This window comes from Crinia signifera, chromosome 3, assembly GCF_055691185.1.
Source record: "Crinia signifera chromosome 3, ASM5569118v1, whole genome shotgun sequence".
In the NCBI taxonomy this organism is placed as follows: domain Eukaryota; kingdom Metazoa; phylum Chordata; class Amphibia; order Anura; family Myobatrachidae; genus Crinia; species Crinia signifera.
Window position 1 is genome coordinate 7,553,092 of NC_139219.1, and position 17,231 is coordinate 7,570,322.

General features: G+C 45.2%; 1 protein-coding gene across 1 annotated transcript in view; it reads right to left on the reverse strand.

Moving 5' to 3' along the window:
* The window catches only part of RPS6KC1 (ribosomal protein S6 kinase C1), a 166,717-nt gene that overhangs the window by 62,612 nt on the left and 86,874 nt on the right, over window positions 1-17,231 (reverse strand). The window contains exons 10-11 of the mRNA XM_083175184.1: window positions 9,923-9,970; window positions 7,750-7,882 (exon numbers count right to left, since the gene is read on the reverse strand). Of these exons, the coding sequence (XP_083031310.1) occupies window positions 7,750-7,882; window positions 9,923-9,970 (181 nt within the window). The remainder of the gene's footprint in view (window positions 1-7,749; window positions 7,883-9,922; window positions 9,971-17,231) is intronic.

A 17,231-nucleotide genomic window follows, 5' to 3' on the forward strand; every position in this document is an offset into this window, starting at 1 on the left:
GCAAGCCAGGAGCTTCAGGATTCCCTTGCTCCAGCTGATGCAGATGAGTTAATGGAGAGCAGCTGCAAAGGAGGCGGCCTATTCCCTGCAAGTCCAGATCAGCTGATGGAAAAAACCAGCAGCATGGAGATGCAGCTGCAGATTGAGAAGCCCATGCAAATGAACTCAGAGGAAAAGAGAGTGCAGCTAACAGCTGAGGTGGAAGGCACTGAAAAGATGAAGCAGGTCCCCCGGGACACAGTAAGTATGAATGTTGCAAATGTTGTGTCCCGGGGAGACTCTGGTGCAAAGTCTGAAACCAATGAAAAAAACTGTATGATACGGGACAGTGCTCTAACTCCAGCTGTGGGTGCAGGTAAAGGGGAAAGTTTTGTCTACATTGCAGACAGTACTCCCAACCTTGCAGGGACAGCTGGGGGAGGGGGAAATATGGACAGTGAAAAAATGGATACAAATTGTGCGATGAAGGATGATGGGCAGATGCCCGGACCGAGCAATGTCACTGCTAATGCCCAAATATGTTTTAAAGGTGTTAAAGAAACGGCTGAGAGTAATAATAATGTTTCTACCAGAAATGTAAAATTGTGTGAAGCTGAAAAGTTGGCACAGGGCCAAAAATGTTTAAATAAGGCAAATTTAAAGGCTGATGAGGCACAAATAATGCAAACTGTATATGGGGATGTACTAGTACCTGAAAGAGCTGGGGCTGCTTTCAAGTTGATTGCAGAAAACATCCGTACAAAGAAAGTGCAGGTAAAAGCCGGTGATGGTACTGGAGTTTCTGAGCTTGGAACTCCAGACCCAATTCAAATGCCAGCACCTATATCTTATGCCAATATGATAAAACAAACAAATAAAAGAAATGAAGACAGACAAAGTCAGGTCATGAGCCAGAGTTTAATTCAGAGAAGGAGAAATGTGATACAGTTTAAGTGGGTTCAGTCAGATCCGGTCCCCACAAAAGAAAAATTTCTTAATTTAATCTTTACTCTGGATTGCAGTGCTCCTGACCTAACGGCATGTATTCATCCAGAAAGGTCTCAAATTTTTGATCTCAGTTTTGTTTTTATGAGGAAAATGAATGAGGTTGTAGACCAATGGCAAGTAAGAAAATTTGAAGAAGCTTATAAGGGCTATGAAATTGTATCAGTGTCAAAACCAGAGAATGTCAGAGCAAGGATATTGGTGAGGGATGAAACTATCCCAGCTGACGACATAAAGTACTGGTTGAGTAGACAATGCATCTGGATAGGGGACATGGTTAAGGTTGGACACACCTTAGGAGTCTGGGGAGGTGCATGGTCTGTGCAGATAAGATTACACCAAGTTGAAGGAAGGACAAAACATCTCCCTTCGGCTGCTTATATCGGGAGAGACCGTATACAGGTGTTCTATCCAGGCCAGCCAAGGACCTGCTTTCGTTGTGGCGAAGAGGGGCATATGAGCAGTGAATGTGGAAACGTAAAATGCTCCCTCTGCAACGAGGCAGGTCACCCCTCGAGGTCGTGTAACATAGTAAAATGTAACTTGTGCGGCCTTGAGGGGCATCCCTACAGTAGATGCCCAGAATCTAAGCGCCATATGGATAGAACACCTGGAGCGGGAACAAAGGGGAAATTCAAAAAGGCTACAGTAGAAGAGGAGACTCTGGTAGTTTGGGAAAGAGACAAAGATTCAGAAAGGGAGGAACAGTTTCAGGAAGTGAGGAAGAGGAAAAGTGCCACAAAAAGGAAAGGGGATGAAGAGATAGTGAGCATATCCAACAGGTTTCTAGTTTTTTCCGAAGAAGATGAGGATAGTGAGGAGGAGGAGGAGGAGGAGGAAGTCTATAAGGAAGGGGAGACTTTAGCTCTTAGGAAAGTTGAGAAAGAAGTAGGGAAGAGAAAGAAGAAAAAAGCAAATAAGAAAGGGAAAACGCAAGGGAAGAAAAGTAAGAAGGAGGAAGGAAACGGGGAGAAAATAGAAAAAGTAGCCTTGGAGACAGGGAAAGTGGTAAAATTAATTAGTTCAAAAGAGAAAAAGGGAGAAGGGGAGCATGAAACAATACACAGAGAGGTGGTGACAAGGGATGAAGGAGAGCAAGGTGACCCGGAAAGAAACAGAGTCAACTTGCTAAATGTCTCAGACAGGCCTCCTGATCCTGTAAAAAGGAATGATGGTTTGTCTGAGGGTATGGCTGAGGATATGGATGTGTTGGGTGGTGGTGAATGTAAGGATGGTGGTGGGTCTGGTGTAAATAAGTAAAGAATTTGGTATTGCCCTACACTATGGTTTTTTGCATGGATCCTCACCCCATAAGATGTGCCACAATTAATGTGGCTTCTATACATTCTGAGCGAGCTCGGTTCATGGCTTTTGATTTTTTTAGAACAGCAGAGGTAGACATCTTTTTCCTCCAGGAGACCAGACTGAGGACCCTAGAAGCCTTGCATAAGGCTAAAAGGGAATGGAGTAGGGGGCCCTCATTCTGGTCTCTTGCGGCCGAGCCGTATACTGGGGTGGCGGTACTTTTTTCCGACATGGTAACCGTGCACAGAATCATAGAAATTGAAGTAGGAAGATGTATGGTTTTGGATGTCACCTTTAGAGGACATGACCTAAGGCTGATCAATATCTATGGTCCCCAAAAAGCTTGGGATAGGAAATGTCTTTTTGAGGTGATAAAACCATTCTTATTCACAGCCCAACAGGTCGTTTTTGGTGGTGATTATAACACTGTTGTAAGAACCAAAGACAGAGGAGGTACCAGAAGCAGTAGGACCTTGGGCTATGATGCAAATTATTTAGTTAGAATGGTTAGAGAGGCTGGTCTGGTGGATGTCCATATTAGGCATACTCCGGACCTCACTGGGTACACTTTTTATAGCGGTCAGAATAAAAGTAGAATAGATAGATTTTTTGTCAAAACAAATTCGAAAACTCTGCCTTCCAAGGTGGAGCCAGTAGAATTTTCAGATCACTGCTTTCTTAGTTTTTCATTGAATGCGTCACAGTCCATCCAGAAAGGGAGGGGTCTGTGGAGGCTGAACTCAGAGCTCCTAAAGGAAGAGAGTGTGAAGCAGTCTCTCAGAGGTCTCTTTGAGGATCATGAATCACTGTTGGAGGCAGGATGGAGTAAATCAGAGTGGTGGGAGGAAATGAAAAAGAAGGTCCAAGGTTTTTTCAAAAGACTGATTAAAAACAGAGGATTGAAAAAAAAGAGTGCCTACTATGTTCTTAAAAGGAAATTGGATTTCTTGATCTCTGAGGGTGGAGATGGTGGGGAAATCTCCCAGGTGAAGGCTCAGATGAAGGAATTTCAGTATAACCGATTGGCATCTTTGATTCTGGAGAGGGATTATGGTACATACCACTCACCGGATCCCTACCAGAATTGTAGAAAAGCCGTCGAGGCAAGAGAAGTCAGTGGCCTATATGATGGAAGGGGTGTGCTTCAGGAGAGGAGGGAAGGCATCCTGGAAGTCATTAGAGCCTATTATTCTGATCTCTTGTCTGAGCAAGCACCTATCAGAGAGAAGATGGAGACTTTTCTGAGGGAGACACCAGGTCTGATGGAGCCAGATGGCTCTCTTGAGTGTTTGGACAATAAGATTGGAGTAGAGGAAGTTAGGGAAGCAATTGATGGTTTGACATCAAAAAAGTCACCTGGACCGGATGGTCTAACATCGGAGTTCTATAAGGAATTCTCTGATGTATTAGCTCCCCGTCTCACGGATGTGTTCAATGCAAGTTTGGAGGAAGGAAATCTGCCTCCTTCCATGAGACGGTCGGCTCTAATCTTATTGTCCAAAGGAAAAGACCCAGCCCGTATTGAGAATTGGCGCCCCATCGCTCTTCTTAATACGGACAGGAAGATTTTGGCAAAAGTTTTCTTTAACAGAATAATGGAGTTTTCTGAGAGGCTTCTCTCCCCCTCCCAGCACTGTACAGTGAAGGGGCGTAGCACTTTTAGTGCGGTCCTTGGTGTCCGGGAAGCCGTGGAGCGGTGCAGGGCTGGGGGGGAAGGAAAATTCCTGCTGGCCTTGGATCAATCTAAAGCTTTTGACCGTGTCAATCATGAGTATCTTTGGAAATTACTTGAAAGGTATGGCTTTCCGTCAAAAATGGTCAATTGTTTAAAGGTTCTTTATAAAGAGGCCGAGAGCTTCCCGCTTGTGAATGGTTGGGTAGGGCCCAAATTTGGGGTAAGCTCGGGTGTGCGTCAGGGTTGCCCCCTGAGCCCTCTTTTATACGTGTTTGCAATTGATCCTTTCGTGAGGAGGATTGAGAGCAGCAGGTTGGAAGGGGTGCAGCTGTCACCGGAGTGTACTCTAAAGGTGGTAGCCTATGCAGATGATGTTACGGTGGTCTTGTCAGCGGAGGAGGAGGCAAGTGACATCAACCAACTAGTGACTGATTTTTCTGAGGCGTCTGGTTCGAAGATAAATCAGGACAAGTGTGAAGTTTTCTGGATGGGGGAGGGAGGGAAAGAATTTTCTCTCCCGGACACCCTCCCCAGGCCTAAAGATAGTATCAAAATATTAGGCATCCAATTTGATCACGGAGATTATTCCTTGCTAAATTGGGGAAGAAAGCTAGATGATGTCACCAAGAAGGTCAATTTCTGGAAAGGGTGCAAGTTCTCCCTGAGAGAAAGGGTTGACATATGCAAAACTTATTTGATACCAATGTTCCTTTACATCAGCTATGTCTGTTTTTTGCCTCAGTCTTTGTGGTCTAGATTATGTTCCGTGTTTTTTCAGATGTTCTGGGGAAACAAGATGAACATAGTCAAGAGAGGAATCACGTACAGATCGAGGGCAGAAGGAGGCCAGGAAATGGTCAATCCTGTAGTCCTTTTTGTAACAACTTTTTTGAAATTGAATGTGGGAGGTCTATTTTTAGACAACCCCCCTCGATGGGTACATGGTTTCATGGAATGGATGTCTCCTTATTTTGGAACATGGATAGATGGTGGTCGGATGGGAAGACCTTGGACCAGGCGAGGTTACCTTCCGATTTACGTGATTCAATCCATAAAGATGATTACCAAGTGGAGTTTGAAGGTGGGTGATGTGAGAGATCTCTCGAGAAAGGAGATGGGGAAGAGGATCTTGCAGACCTACTTTTATGCTCCACTGGCTTTGAGAGATTGCCCAGGGGATGTCTGTTCAGCTGGGTTGAAACTGCTTAATGAGCAGAGGATCCCACTGAAGTTTAGAGACATTGCCTGGCTTTCTTTCCAAGGGAGACTTTACGTTAAAGGGAATATTAAGTTTAGAGGTGCCAATACCCGTGATTGTCCACGTGAGGAATGTCCTGGGGAGGAGGAGACAATGGACCATTTCTTTCTTAAATGTCCCTTCAATGTAAACATTTATCAAGATGTCTCAGTTGCTCTAGGGATCCCTTGTCTTTCGGGGCTAAGTTACCCGGAGTGGGTCTATGGGGCATTCAAAGGTTATGGGAATTTTGATTTATGCACAATTTATATGATTAGTTTAGCAGTCAGGTATCACACGTGGAATGCACGGTGTCATGTTATATTGAGACAAAAGATCCTCCCTGTTAGGACGGTGGTGGGTCTTATTCTACATGAGGTGAAGGTAATGATGGAAATGGAAAAGGAGAAGCTGGATGCCATCAGCTGGTCTCGCTTGTGGGGCCGGTTGAAACCTCCTTAGTAGGTGGCAAATAGTAGAACCTGGAACATACTGGGACTCTGTTCTTTTTATTTTCACACAAAATAGGGGGAATATGGAATATGAAATAAAAGAATGTTTTACATACATGTTTTGCTAGTACCAGATCCTTCACTTAAAAAATAAATGTAGGAGGAGAAAATGGTTGGGGGGAGTAAATGAAGAGATGAAAGGCGTCTTGTGGGTAAGGGTAATGAATGTGTTCTGTATTAAAGGTGATGGGTATAGTGGTGAAGGTGGAGGAGAGGTATGATAGGAATGAATGAAGATGGAAGGACGGGAGGATAAGGTAAAAATGATGGTAAGTTTAAAAGTGGAGTGGAAGGAGAGATGTATGGGAAGGTATGAGTATGAGAGGGTATGGGTCAGGGTGGATGTTTTGGAGAAGGAGAAATGGTGGAGCTCAGGATCAGGAGAAAGTACAGAATAGGAAAGTTTATTTTGTATAAGATTGTTAGGTGGTGAAGGTGGGAAATAAAAAAAAAAAAAAAAGGGGTGGGGGGATGGTGGGAAGGTATGGGGATATGGATCAAATTGATGTTTGTAAATTTATGTGAAATTATATTTTATACTGTATATGAAATGGTATATATTTTTGTACAAAAGGTTGCAATCTTCAATAAAGAAGCATTGTCATGGGTTCTATTCCCACCATGTGTTATATATACGGGGCAGCACGGATAGTGTAATGGTTAGCATTACCGCCTCACAGCATTGAGGTCATGGGTCCTATTCCCACCATGTGTTATATATACGGGGCAGTACGGACTGTGTAATGGTTAGCATTACCGCCTCACAGCATTGAGGTCATGGGTTCTATTCCCACCATGGCCCTGTGTGGTGTTTGTATTTTCTCCCTGTGCTTGTGTGGGTTTCCTCCAGATACTTTTGGTTTCCTCCCACAATCCAAAAATATACAGGTAGGTTAATTGGCACTCAACAAATTAACCCTAGAATGTCTGTGTGCGTGTACATGTGGTAGGGAATATAGATTGTAGGCTCCACTGGGGCAGGGACTGATGTGGAATATGCGTGCACTATATAAATCACTGGTAATAAATATTTGGTGCCAGCACCCACTAATGTATAGCGTGCTCGCTCTCATTCGGTCGAGATATTGAGAATAGAGAGAGATGTTATTCAGGATTGGGTACTTGTGTATTTTGGCGGCGCCCATCGCATCGCATACCATAACGTATACGATGGTATGCGATGCGACGCGATATCGTACGATAGTGCACGATGGCATACAATTTTGAAATTGTATGCCATTGTACATGGCATACAATGGCATACGATGCGATGCGATTAAACATTGTATAAGCACCCTAATGGGTGCTTATACAATGTTAAGCACCCAATTGGGTGCTTACAATGTTAAATGCACCCCCACGCGTCCTACGACCTTTTCATACCCCCACTATCCACGTCGGCGTGGAGTTGAGAATAGAATAGTGTGGCGAGCGCAGCGAGCCCCGCGAGGGGACGCGGATACCTGTGAAGCCCGCGAAGGGACGCGTTTACCTGTGAAGGTATCCTCGTCCGCTCACCACACTTCGGGCTCGGTGGCTCGCTGCGCTCGCCACACTATTCTATTCTCAACTCCACGCCGACGTGGATAGTGGGGGTATGAAAAGGTCGTAGGACGCGTACCGCCGCATCTCGCGGGCTCGCTGCGCTCGCCACGCTTCGGGTTCACGTTTATAGTGGGGGGGTGGCGTGGGGGTGCATTTAACATTGTAAGCACCCATTTGGGTGCTCAAAAGCACCCTTTAGGGTGCTTATACGATTTTTGGTCGTATAGGGGGTCAAAATCGCGTTGCATCGCATCGTATGCCGTCGGGTGCATGGCATGCGATCTGTCCGTCGGACGACGGACATCAGGGGCGCCGCCAAAATACACAAGTACCCAGGATTTATATTAAAATATATATTTTAGACTCGTCCTTTCAATGCCGTTACTGTGTAAGGAGCAGGAGTCATGCAGCTGACTGGCCCAAAAACAAAAGTGACCTTTGAGTCCTGTATATATGCCGTATTTGCAGAAGTCTTTTATAGAATGACCGACCTTCAGCGTGCTGCAAAACGAGGAACACGGACTCCTCGGCGATGATGTACTTGTGCAGGCAGACCATGTTGGGCACACAGCGGGGGATGACAGTCGCTCTGCTCCCAGACTCCTCGCTGCTCTTCCTCAGACCCTGACAGAGAACAGAAAGGTCAATTGCACCCTGAGCCTCCTCTGGAACCTGCTGCGCTTTATGTTTATCAACCAAAATAATCTGTCCCAGCTACTGCGGGCGTAAGAGCTGCGCTCATCTGCTCCTCTGTGTCCTTCGCTCCCCAGAGGCTCAGCTGATGGCATCTGGCAGGTATCCAGAGAACAGAAGACGGCACAAAGCTACCATTAAAATCAATTACACGGGTCAATGTTTTTATTAGAATCTCACTCTCAGACTAAGTCATCAGAGTGACACTTTGTGTACTTTGCCGGTGACCTCTGTCACTATGTTGTTATTTTCTGTGCATACATTGTAATGCTGCAACTGGCTTCATACACAATGTCAGGAGCGGTCGCTTATATCATTTCCCTGCATATACCAAGCACACACTGATGTCTTTAATTACCAGGCTTCTCTATTCACTTCCAGCAGTATACAAAGCCTCCATGCAACAGGAGAGGAGGGAAGACAGTACCGCAACATACAAAGCCTCCATGCAACAGGAGAGGAGGGAAGACACTACCGCAACATACAAAGCCTCCATGTAACAGGAGAGGAGGGAAGACAGTACCGCAACATACAAAGCCTCCATGTAACAGGAGAGGAGGGAAGACAGTACCGCAACATACAAAGCCTCCATGCAACAGGAGAGGAGGGAAGACAGTACTGCAACATACAAAGCCTCCATGCAACAGGAGAGGAGGGAAGACAGTACTGCAACATACAAAGCCTCCATGCAACAGGAGAGGAGGGAAGACAGTACTGCAACATACAAAGCCTCCATGCAACAGGAGAGGAGGGAAGACAGTACCGCAACATACAAAGCCTCCATGCAACAGGAGAGGAGGGAAGACAGTACCGCAACATACAAAGCCTACAAGCAACAGGAGAGGAGGGAAGACAGTACCGCAACATACAAAGCCTACAAGCAACAGGAGAGGAGGGAAGATAGTACCGCAACATACAAAGCCTCCATGCAACAGGAGAGGAGGGAAGACATTACCGCAACATACAAAGCCTCCATGCAACAGGAGAGGAGGGAAGACAGTACCGCAACATACAAAGCCTCCATGCAACAGGAGAAGAGGGAAGACAGTACCGCAACATACAAAGCCTCCATGCAACAGGAGAGGAGGGAAGACAGTACTGCAACATACAAAGCCTCCATGCAACAGGAGAGGAGGGAAGACAGTACCGCAACATACAAAGCCTCCATGCAACAGGAGAGGAGGGAAGACAGTACTGCAACATACAAAGCCTCCATGCAACAGGAGAGGAGGGAAGACAGTACTGCAACATACGAAGCCTACAAGCAACAGGAGAGGAGGGAAGACAGTACTGCAACATACAAAGCCTACATGCAACAGGAGAGGAGGGAAGACAGTACTGCAACATACGAAGCCTACATGAAACAGGAGAGGAAGAACTACAGTACTTCAGCATGCAAAGCCTACATGCAACAGGAGAGGAGGGAAGACAGTACTGCAACATACAAAGCCTACATGCAACAGGAGATGAGGGAAGACATTACTGCAACATACAAAGCCTCCATGCAACAGGAGAGGAGGGAAGACAGTGCTGCAACATACAAAGCCTACATGAAACAGGCGAAGAAGAAATACAGTACTTCAGCATGCAAAGCCTACTTGCAACAGGAGAGGAGGGAAGACAGTACTGCAACATACAAAGCCTACATGCAACAGGAGAGGAGGGAAGACAGTACTGCAACATACAAAGCCTACATGCAACAGGAGAGGAGGGAAGACAGTATTGCAACATACAAAGCCTTCATGCAACAGGAGAGGAGGGAAGACAGTACTGCAACATACATGCAACAGGAGGGGAGGAATGACAGTACTGTAATATACAAAGCCTACAAGCAACAGGAAAAGGAGGAACAACATACAAAGCCTATATGCAACAGGAGTGAAGGAACTACAGTACTGCAACATAAACATAAGTTAAGGGTTTAACTTTAAACAATAAAAACAGATGAAAAAAATGGAGTTATATACTTACTTTTAATATAAAGGTTTCCTGCGACCTTGTATCCAGAACAAGGAGGACCTACAAAGAAAAGAACATTAATTATTACAAAAACCATACCAATTACAGACGGTGGGTGGTCAGCTGTAAAAATGCTGATTTATCAATACCTATACAGTGCAGCCTGTATAGAAAATATCTCAGTCACATCAGCCCCTGCCCCAATGGTGCTTACACTCTATATATCCTATCACATGTACACACACATTACAGAGAGCATTATCAGTCATATCAGCCCCTTTACCCTTACTCATAGGACAGTACTAGTTTCCTTTTCTCTTGTTGCATGTACACTTTGTATGTTGCAGTACTGTAGTCCCTGCTCTCCTGTTGCATGTAGGCTTTGTACATGCCTCCCAACATGACCCTCTCCAGGAGGGACACAATGCTCTGTTTCTGGACATCCTTCTTTATTTATGATTGCCGACACCTGTTTTAAACAGGTTAATTGCTCAGAAAAGTTGTTTCAACACAGGTGATGGTAATCCAAAATTAAGAGGAAAGTCCAGGAACAGAGCATTGTGTCCCTCCTGGAGAGGGTCATGTTGGGAGGTATGTTTGTATATTGCAGTACTGTAGTTCTTCCTGTTGCATATATGCTTTGTATGTTGCAGTACTGTCATTCCTCCTCTCATGTTGCATGTAGGCTTTGTATGTTGCAGTACTGTCTTCCCTCCTGTTGTATGTGTCAGTACTGTAGTTCCTCCTCCCTTGTTGAATGTAGGCATTTTAGTTTGCAGTACTGTAGTTCCTCCTCTCCTGTTGCATGTAGACTTTGTATGTTGCAGTACTGTAGTTCCTCCTCTCCTGTTGCATGTAGACTTTGTATGTTGCAGTACTGTCGTTTCTCTTCTCCTTTTGCATGTAGGCTTTATGCTGCAGTACTGTCTTTTCTCCTCTTCCATGTAGACTTTGTATATTGCAGTACTGTAGTTCCTCCTCTCCTGTTGCATGTAGACTTTGTATGTTGCAGTACTGTAGTTCCTCCTCTCCTGTTGCATGTAGGCTTTATGCTGCAGTACTGTCTTTTCTCCACTTCCATGTAGACTTTGTATGTTGCAGTACTATCTTCCCTCCTCTCGTGTTGCATGTAGGCTTTTGTATGTTGCAGTACTGTCTTCCCTCCTCTACTGTTGCATGTAGGCTTTGTATGTTGCAGTACTGTAGTTATTCCTCTCCTGTTTCATGTAGACTTTGTATGTTGCAGTACTGTCTTCCCTCCTCTCGTGTTGCATGTAGGCTTTGTATGTTGCAGTACTGTAGTTCTTCCTCTCCTATTTCATGTAGGCTTTGTATGTTGCATGTAGACTTGTATGTTGCAGTAATGTCTTCCCTCCTATCCTGTTGCATGTAGGCTTTTGTATGTTGCATGTAGATGCACCCGCAGATTGCAATCGACCATCGCATGTGGATAAAAACTGCAATTTGATAGCTATTATGTGCAGAACATAAGATCTATAGACGCGACACGTTGAAGCGTCCCTTAAAAATGCACACAATCATTCTATTTATCGGCCAGATGCAAAATATCTCACAAGTGTGTGGGCAGCATTAGAATTGGGTTAGGGGGGTGGGGGTTCAAAAAGAGATAAAAAATGCAGTGCAAGAATAAAGCTGTGTAACGTGTGTGCTACATGCAAAAGCAGCCGGTATTTACCCTGCATAGAACCAATATAAATATGTGCGCTCCCCCCTTGCCTGCAGCATGGTGTGTTCCAGACACAAAGGGGTAAGTTTAGGAAGATGTAAGTTCTACTGAAGATGGGAACCAATCAGATTCTACTTCTTATTTAGCACCTTCTAAAAGAAAATAGATAGAATTTGATTGGTTGCCCATAGCAACATCACATCTGCAGTAAATAAATCCCTAAGGAACTTGCGGTTTTTGCTTTACTTACAAACACGAATCACGGACATATGGACCTAAAAACATAAATAAAAAATGTTTAATTTTCCTATGATTTCTGTTACAATTAATTGCGTTCACTTGTACTGCAGCACTGACTATGCGGCCGATACTCCGCGAGGCGCCGCCAGCTGCTCCTGGAACGAACAGGCGATGTATCTTTAAATCTCCGCACAGCACAGGATGTAATTTGCTGCATTAGCGAAGAGGATTTCTTGATACAGATCCCACATTTTGTAATCATATTTATTAGCGTCTCGTCTGCTGTCCAGCATTGGAGGCCATGGACGTCCTGCTGTGGATCTTGGGACGGAGCTGCGACTCTGCTGGTTACAAACCAAAGGACAAACGGGCCACAGGGGATCCTGCCAGCTGCTATCTTCCACTGATATCCAGAAGGGTCATCTTCAGACTGAAGGAGCAGGCAATCTGCAGACTAATTACCAGGGCCGGCATGCACGCTGCCCAGTAAGACTGGTGACTTTCACAGGAAACCAAATACTGCTTCACAATGGGGAACGCTGGACCGTGCCACCGATTTCTCGTTTGTTAGCGAAACAGAAGGGGCGAGATTTTATTATACAGGAGCAGTCGCCGTACAGAATACACCAGCAATGTGTGACTTTGCCATGCAACCTGCTACAGGGCGGCTCCACCGAACACGGTGCAGAACCGAGCCGAAACGGATCGGTCTTCATTATCTCAAACACTTTTTATTATTATTATTTAATACCAGTTTCTTATATAGCGCACACATATTCCGCAGCGCTGTACAGAGAATATTTGATCATTCACATCAGTCCCTGCCCCAGTGGAGCTTACAGTCTATATTCCCTACCACGTGTACACGTACACACAGACATTCTAGGGTTAATTTTGTTAGGAGCCAATTAGCCTACAGAGGAAACCCACGCAAGTACGGCGAGAATATACAAACTCCACGCAGATAGGGCCACGGTGGGAATCAAACCTATGACCTCAGTGCTGTGAGGCGGTAAACTAACCATTACACCATCCATACTGCCCCGTATATATAACACATGGTGGGGATAGAACCCATGACCTCAGTGCTGTGAGGCGGTAAACTAACCATTACACCATCCGTACTGCACTGGTTCGCTCATTGGCTGTTGAAGGTCATTCTCCACACTCCCTGCCCTGCCCAGGTGAACCCCTGCTCACATTGCAGGTGGGAGCGGTCCAACCCGACAGGGTCTTAATCGCTGGCGCAGCAAGTTCCAGAGTTCTGGTGTCTGCAGACCTCCCTGTGCCATCGCCCCACGCTATTCTACACTATATTTATATTAGCGCGTAGCTGTGAAGCATCCATACTCTCCTATCTGGGCCCCTAGCGTAGGTTCAAACCCCACTGTTTCCAATGACCCTACACCCTAATTTTTGGCACATTTTATGCCATGTGGGTAATTTAATTTGGGGTGATGGGGCATGGAGCGCAGGGAAATGATTTAGAACCCCAGGATTACATATTATCCCACAAACTCCAGAGCGGGAAATGTGCAGAATCACTAATCCCTATAGCCCCCCAATATTTCCCTATAGGCCACCCTAAAGATTTCGCAGTGTGTGTCCATTTGCAATCAGCAAAGTCTCTGTTTGACATTTACACCTTAATCAGATACTTCCACGGCGGCAGCGCCTCTCGCGGGCACATTTCACGCTCCCCGGTTTCCTCGCAGCTGGATACAATCCACATTCAACTAATAAATGGAGGAACATATGTGATTTTTTTAAACGTGCCCTTTGACTGTCAGTTTTTCCCAAACAGGTGTTGCTTAAATGATTATAAATTGGCCCCTGGATGCACCTCTTCAACTGAGCCGTACAGGACTGGTGATGATATAATTAGGGCTGAAAGCATCAGGCTAGTGAGTATCTCCCATCTGTTTGGCAATAATGTTTAGTTAACAATAGTCTTTAAGAGAAGAGAAGCACCTTCAACTTGCAGATCTGTGACACATCCGCGGTGTACGGGAGGACTTAACTGCTGAGGTGCCGGAGAAAAGTATATAAACACAAGTGTACGTGCGCGTGTGTATGTGTGTATTTAAAATATCTATGTGGGTGTTGTATACAATGCAGCACCAGGTACCCGGTCTCCCGAACACACAGGCGGTGAATCTGGGGCACAATGAGGGTGAACATTCCACTTAATGCGAGACCTTGCCTTCCCACGGCTTTTTTCTGTAGCGAATCTACTGTCATTATTAATTACAGTATTGTAATGAACAACTAATTAATATGCTAATATGGTTTAAATATTCAGATTTTGTACAAGGCACCGATTTCTTGCGTTCTTGCCCTTCTCATTGCTCATGCCCATGGCCTAGGTAGTATACTACCCCCTGGCAGTGCCACCGCTGCTTTACGGCACATTACAGAGAACTGACCAGGACACTGCTTACTGTACAACAAGCAGAGCAGGATTCCAGGCGAAATAAAAAAAAAGTTATTTAAATAAAATGGGTCTTGGGGCTAATTCACAGACAGGGCACTGGTGACAAAGGTTACCGAGATTATGAACCCCTGCAAGGTCATTTTCCTTTCGGTACAGTATCGTGTAAGTTGTTTTTGGCTAGATGAGCTGCATCGCAGGTCGCAAAAGGTCAGATGGTAAAGGTCAACATCAGTTTTTCAGGATTTTTGGGTGTCAGTGTCAATACCTGAGTACATTGACCCTCAATTTGTCGACCGCTTTACTGTTCCCATTTGGCATCCACAGCTTAGGTAAAGTATGAAAAAGAAATGTGTTGACCTTTTGTCTATATCGATATTGTGCATATACAGTATACAGACCTTTTGGTGTCGTCCTTATGACTATTGATCTATCATTCCGATCACCCTATCACCACCACCATAGCAGAGATTACAAAAATACCCCTCTAACAGAGTTATCAACCCCAACCCCACCCCCCACCCTCAACCCCTTGGTTCAGGCAGTATTGCAACAGCAAATACAGACTTCTTCTAGGCCGAACCCTGGTTCTGGAATGATGCTCTGTCCTGCGGGGCAGTGACACCTGGTGCCCTTGATTGCATTTCTGGTACTAGGGCGATTGCCCAAATCTGGAGACACCACCAATTCCGTTAGGTAAATGTATTCCACATTTCCTAAATCCAATAACAAAAGCGGTATTTATTACAAGACTATATTCCCAGTGCCCCGTTGTCTGCATTTAGTATATGAGCAGGTGATGTCTGTGCTTGTGCAAGTGCTCAGTACATGTATTGGATTATTATCATTATGATATGGTGATTGTATAAATGCAGTAAGGCTGCACTGGTCACTTTCACAATGTTAGATGCCTGCTTCTCTCCTGTGTCTTATGTCCCCACGTCGGACGTCTCCATGTCGCCATGTATTTCGTGGGCTACCCCGGCACATTTAGAGGAGTGGTCCTTTAAGTCTCCGGCACTGCAAAAAGCAATCGGCAATAGGGCTGTATTAAAAAAGCAAGCCCCCGTCTCTGACCATCTGGAGGAGCTCGCATTCAGCGAGCATCACTCTTAGTGAACAATTCTGCGGCTGTGTATTAATATGATGGCTCCATTCAGCACCGCTCGCAGGAAGCCAAGATTCGCTCTCCGTGTTTTATGCCGTCCTGACACAAGTCCAACTTCTAATGAAGCTGTCGACGTAAAGGACAGAGAGAGAGAGAGAGAGAAAGCGCCGACAGCCCCTCAGATAGGAAGCGATCACATCACAGCAATAACGCCGGGAAGGGGGGGGATAAAAACGTATAAAAAGAGAATAAAAAAAAAAAAACACTCAATGGTTTGTTCAACAATCTAGAGAAGACAAAAATCTAATTTTGTACTAATTTGGCCTCATTGTCCTTCCAGTGAAAGGCTCTTATTAAAGCGATCTTGTGTTTTGTGATAAAACACACTACAGGATAACAAATAACGATTAGGATATAATTATTTTGCTAGGACACCTTCCTGTGTGAATAAAATTAATAGATTCCTTCTCCGGCGGTTTTGTGCTGCGGATTTGCATAGAGTACAATAGGGGCGGATAATGCGGCGGGGGAACACAGAATGGCCTCATCTATAACCTGCTCCTTATGAGATGGTCTCATCTGCAGTACAGCGCCATGCACACAATAGGCTGAATGCTAGCATCCCCGTCACAATGATACATAAGTGTTACAAAGCATAGGCTACACAATGGGTCAATTAGACGATATTAAAGACAGTGTTGTTTTAATTCATTTTCTCTCCTCTCCTAAAGGCATGATGGTTATTAATAGCGAAGGACTGGGAACAAGGGGCTTCTATTGCCTAATATTGTTGTGTAATTACCAGCAATATGGACACTTTAAACTTAATGAGATATTTGATCATTTGAGGATGTTCGAGAGCCAATCGTTTCATCTCAATAGAGCGATTCCGTATCCACATCCCGAACGTCTCCTCGCTCCCATGGCTCAGAAGTAGTCATTTGTTTAGTACATAGGTGGCAATGACCATTGAGAATGAATTTGAAGTTACTTGCAGGATGTTGGGTGTTGTAGTTGGCACAAATTGTCTGGTCTGTGGCATTGTCCGCACTTATGTCTGGAATTGGGTCGGTGTATCATTGTTCTGGTGGTGGAAGCCACTGTCCAGAAGATCCTCAAATGCTCAAATTTATTTAGTTCTGGTGATTGGGGAGGTTGGAACAGATGGACAATACTGTATAACCGCGATATCCTTAAGGGACTTTCCTCTACAGATATTCATGCCTGGACTACAGATAAGACACTCAGGCTTGACCAGCTGGTAGACTCACGATGAGTGAAGTCTATCACCAACTGTGACCGGATGTGCCTCGCATCAAGTGATCACAGACTGGGTTCGGGTCTCATAGGACCTGGCCAATAGGGGATTCCCTCTTACTGTCAGTACCCACCTGTTACTGACTCCAACCGCTGTGCAGGTAGGTAGCGGACACCATCAACTCCTACAACATGGCACCTGGAACCACATCCCTGCTCAGGCTCCTACCCTTGACACGCTGCAAACACCTCCTAACTGGTGCCAGCTGGTTGACCACTGGTCACTGAGCACTGGCCAGGCCTCTGCATTGGTACCTGGCAGAGGGAGGAGCTTGTGGCTGAAACCAGAACAGGTGGAAAATGGGATTCCTTGTGTCATATTTCTGTTGGTTGCAAGATGAAGGTAGTTGTCTTGAAGGCAAGAGGTTTATTGCTCAGTCATAAAGACTCCTCCCTTTTTCAAGGGGATACAGCATATAAGATGTAAGAGCTGTTCCACAGGTCTCTTTTTTTGGCTCACGGGCCTCTTTTTTTTAATCTCGATCCAAGACACAATGCCACAGGCGCCTACAGTGGATTCCTCCATTTGGATAATGGC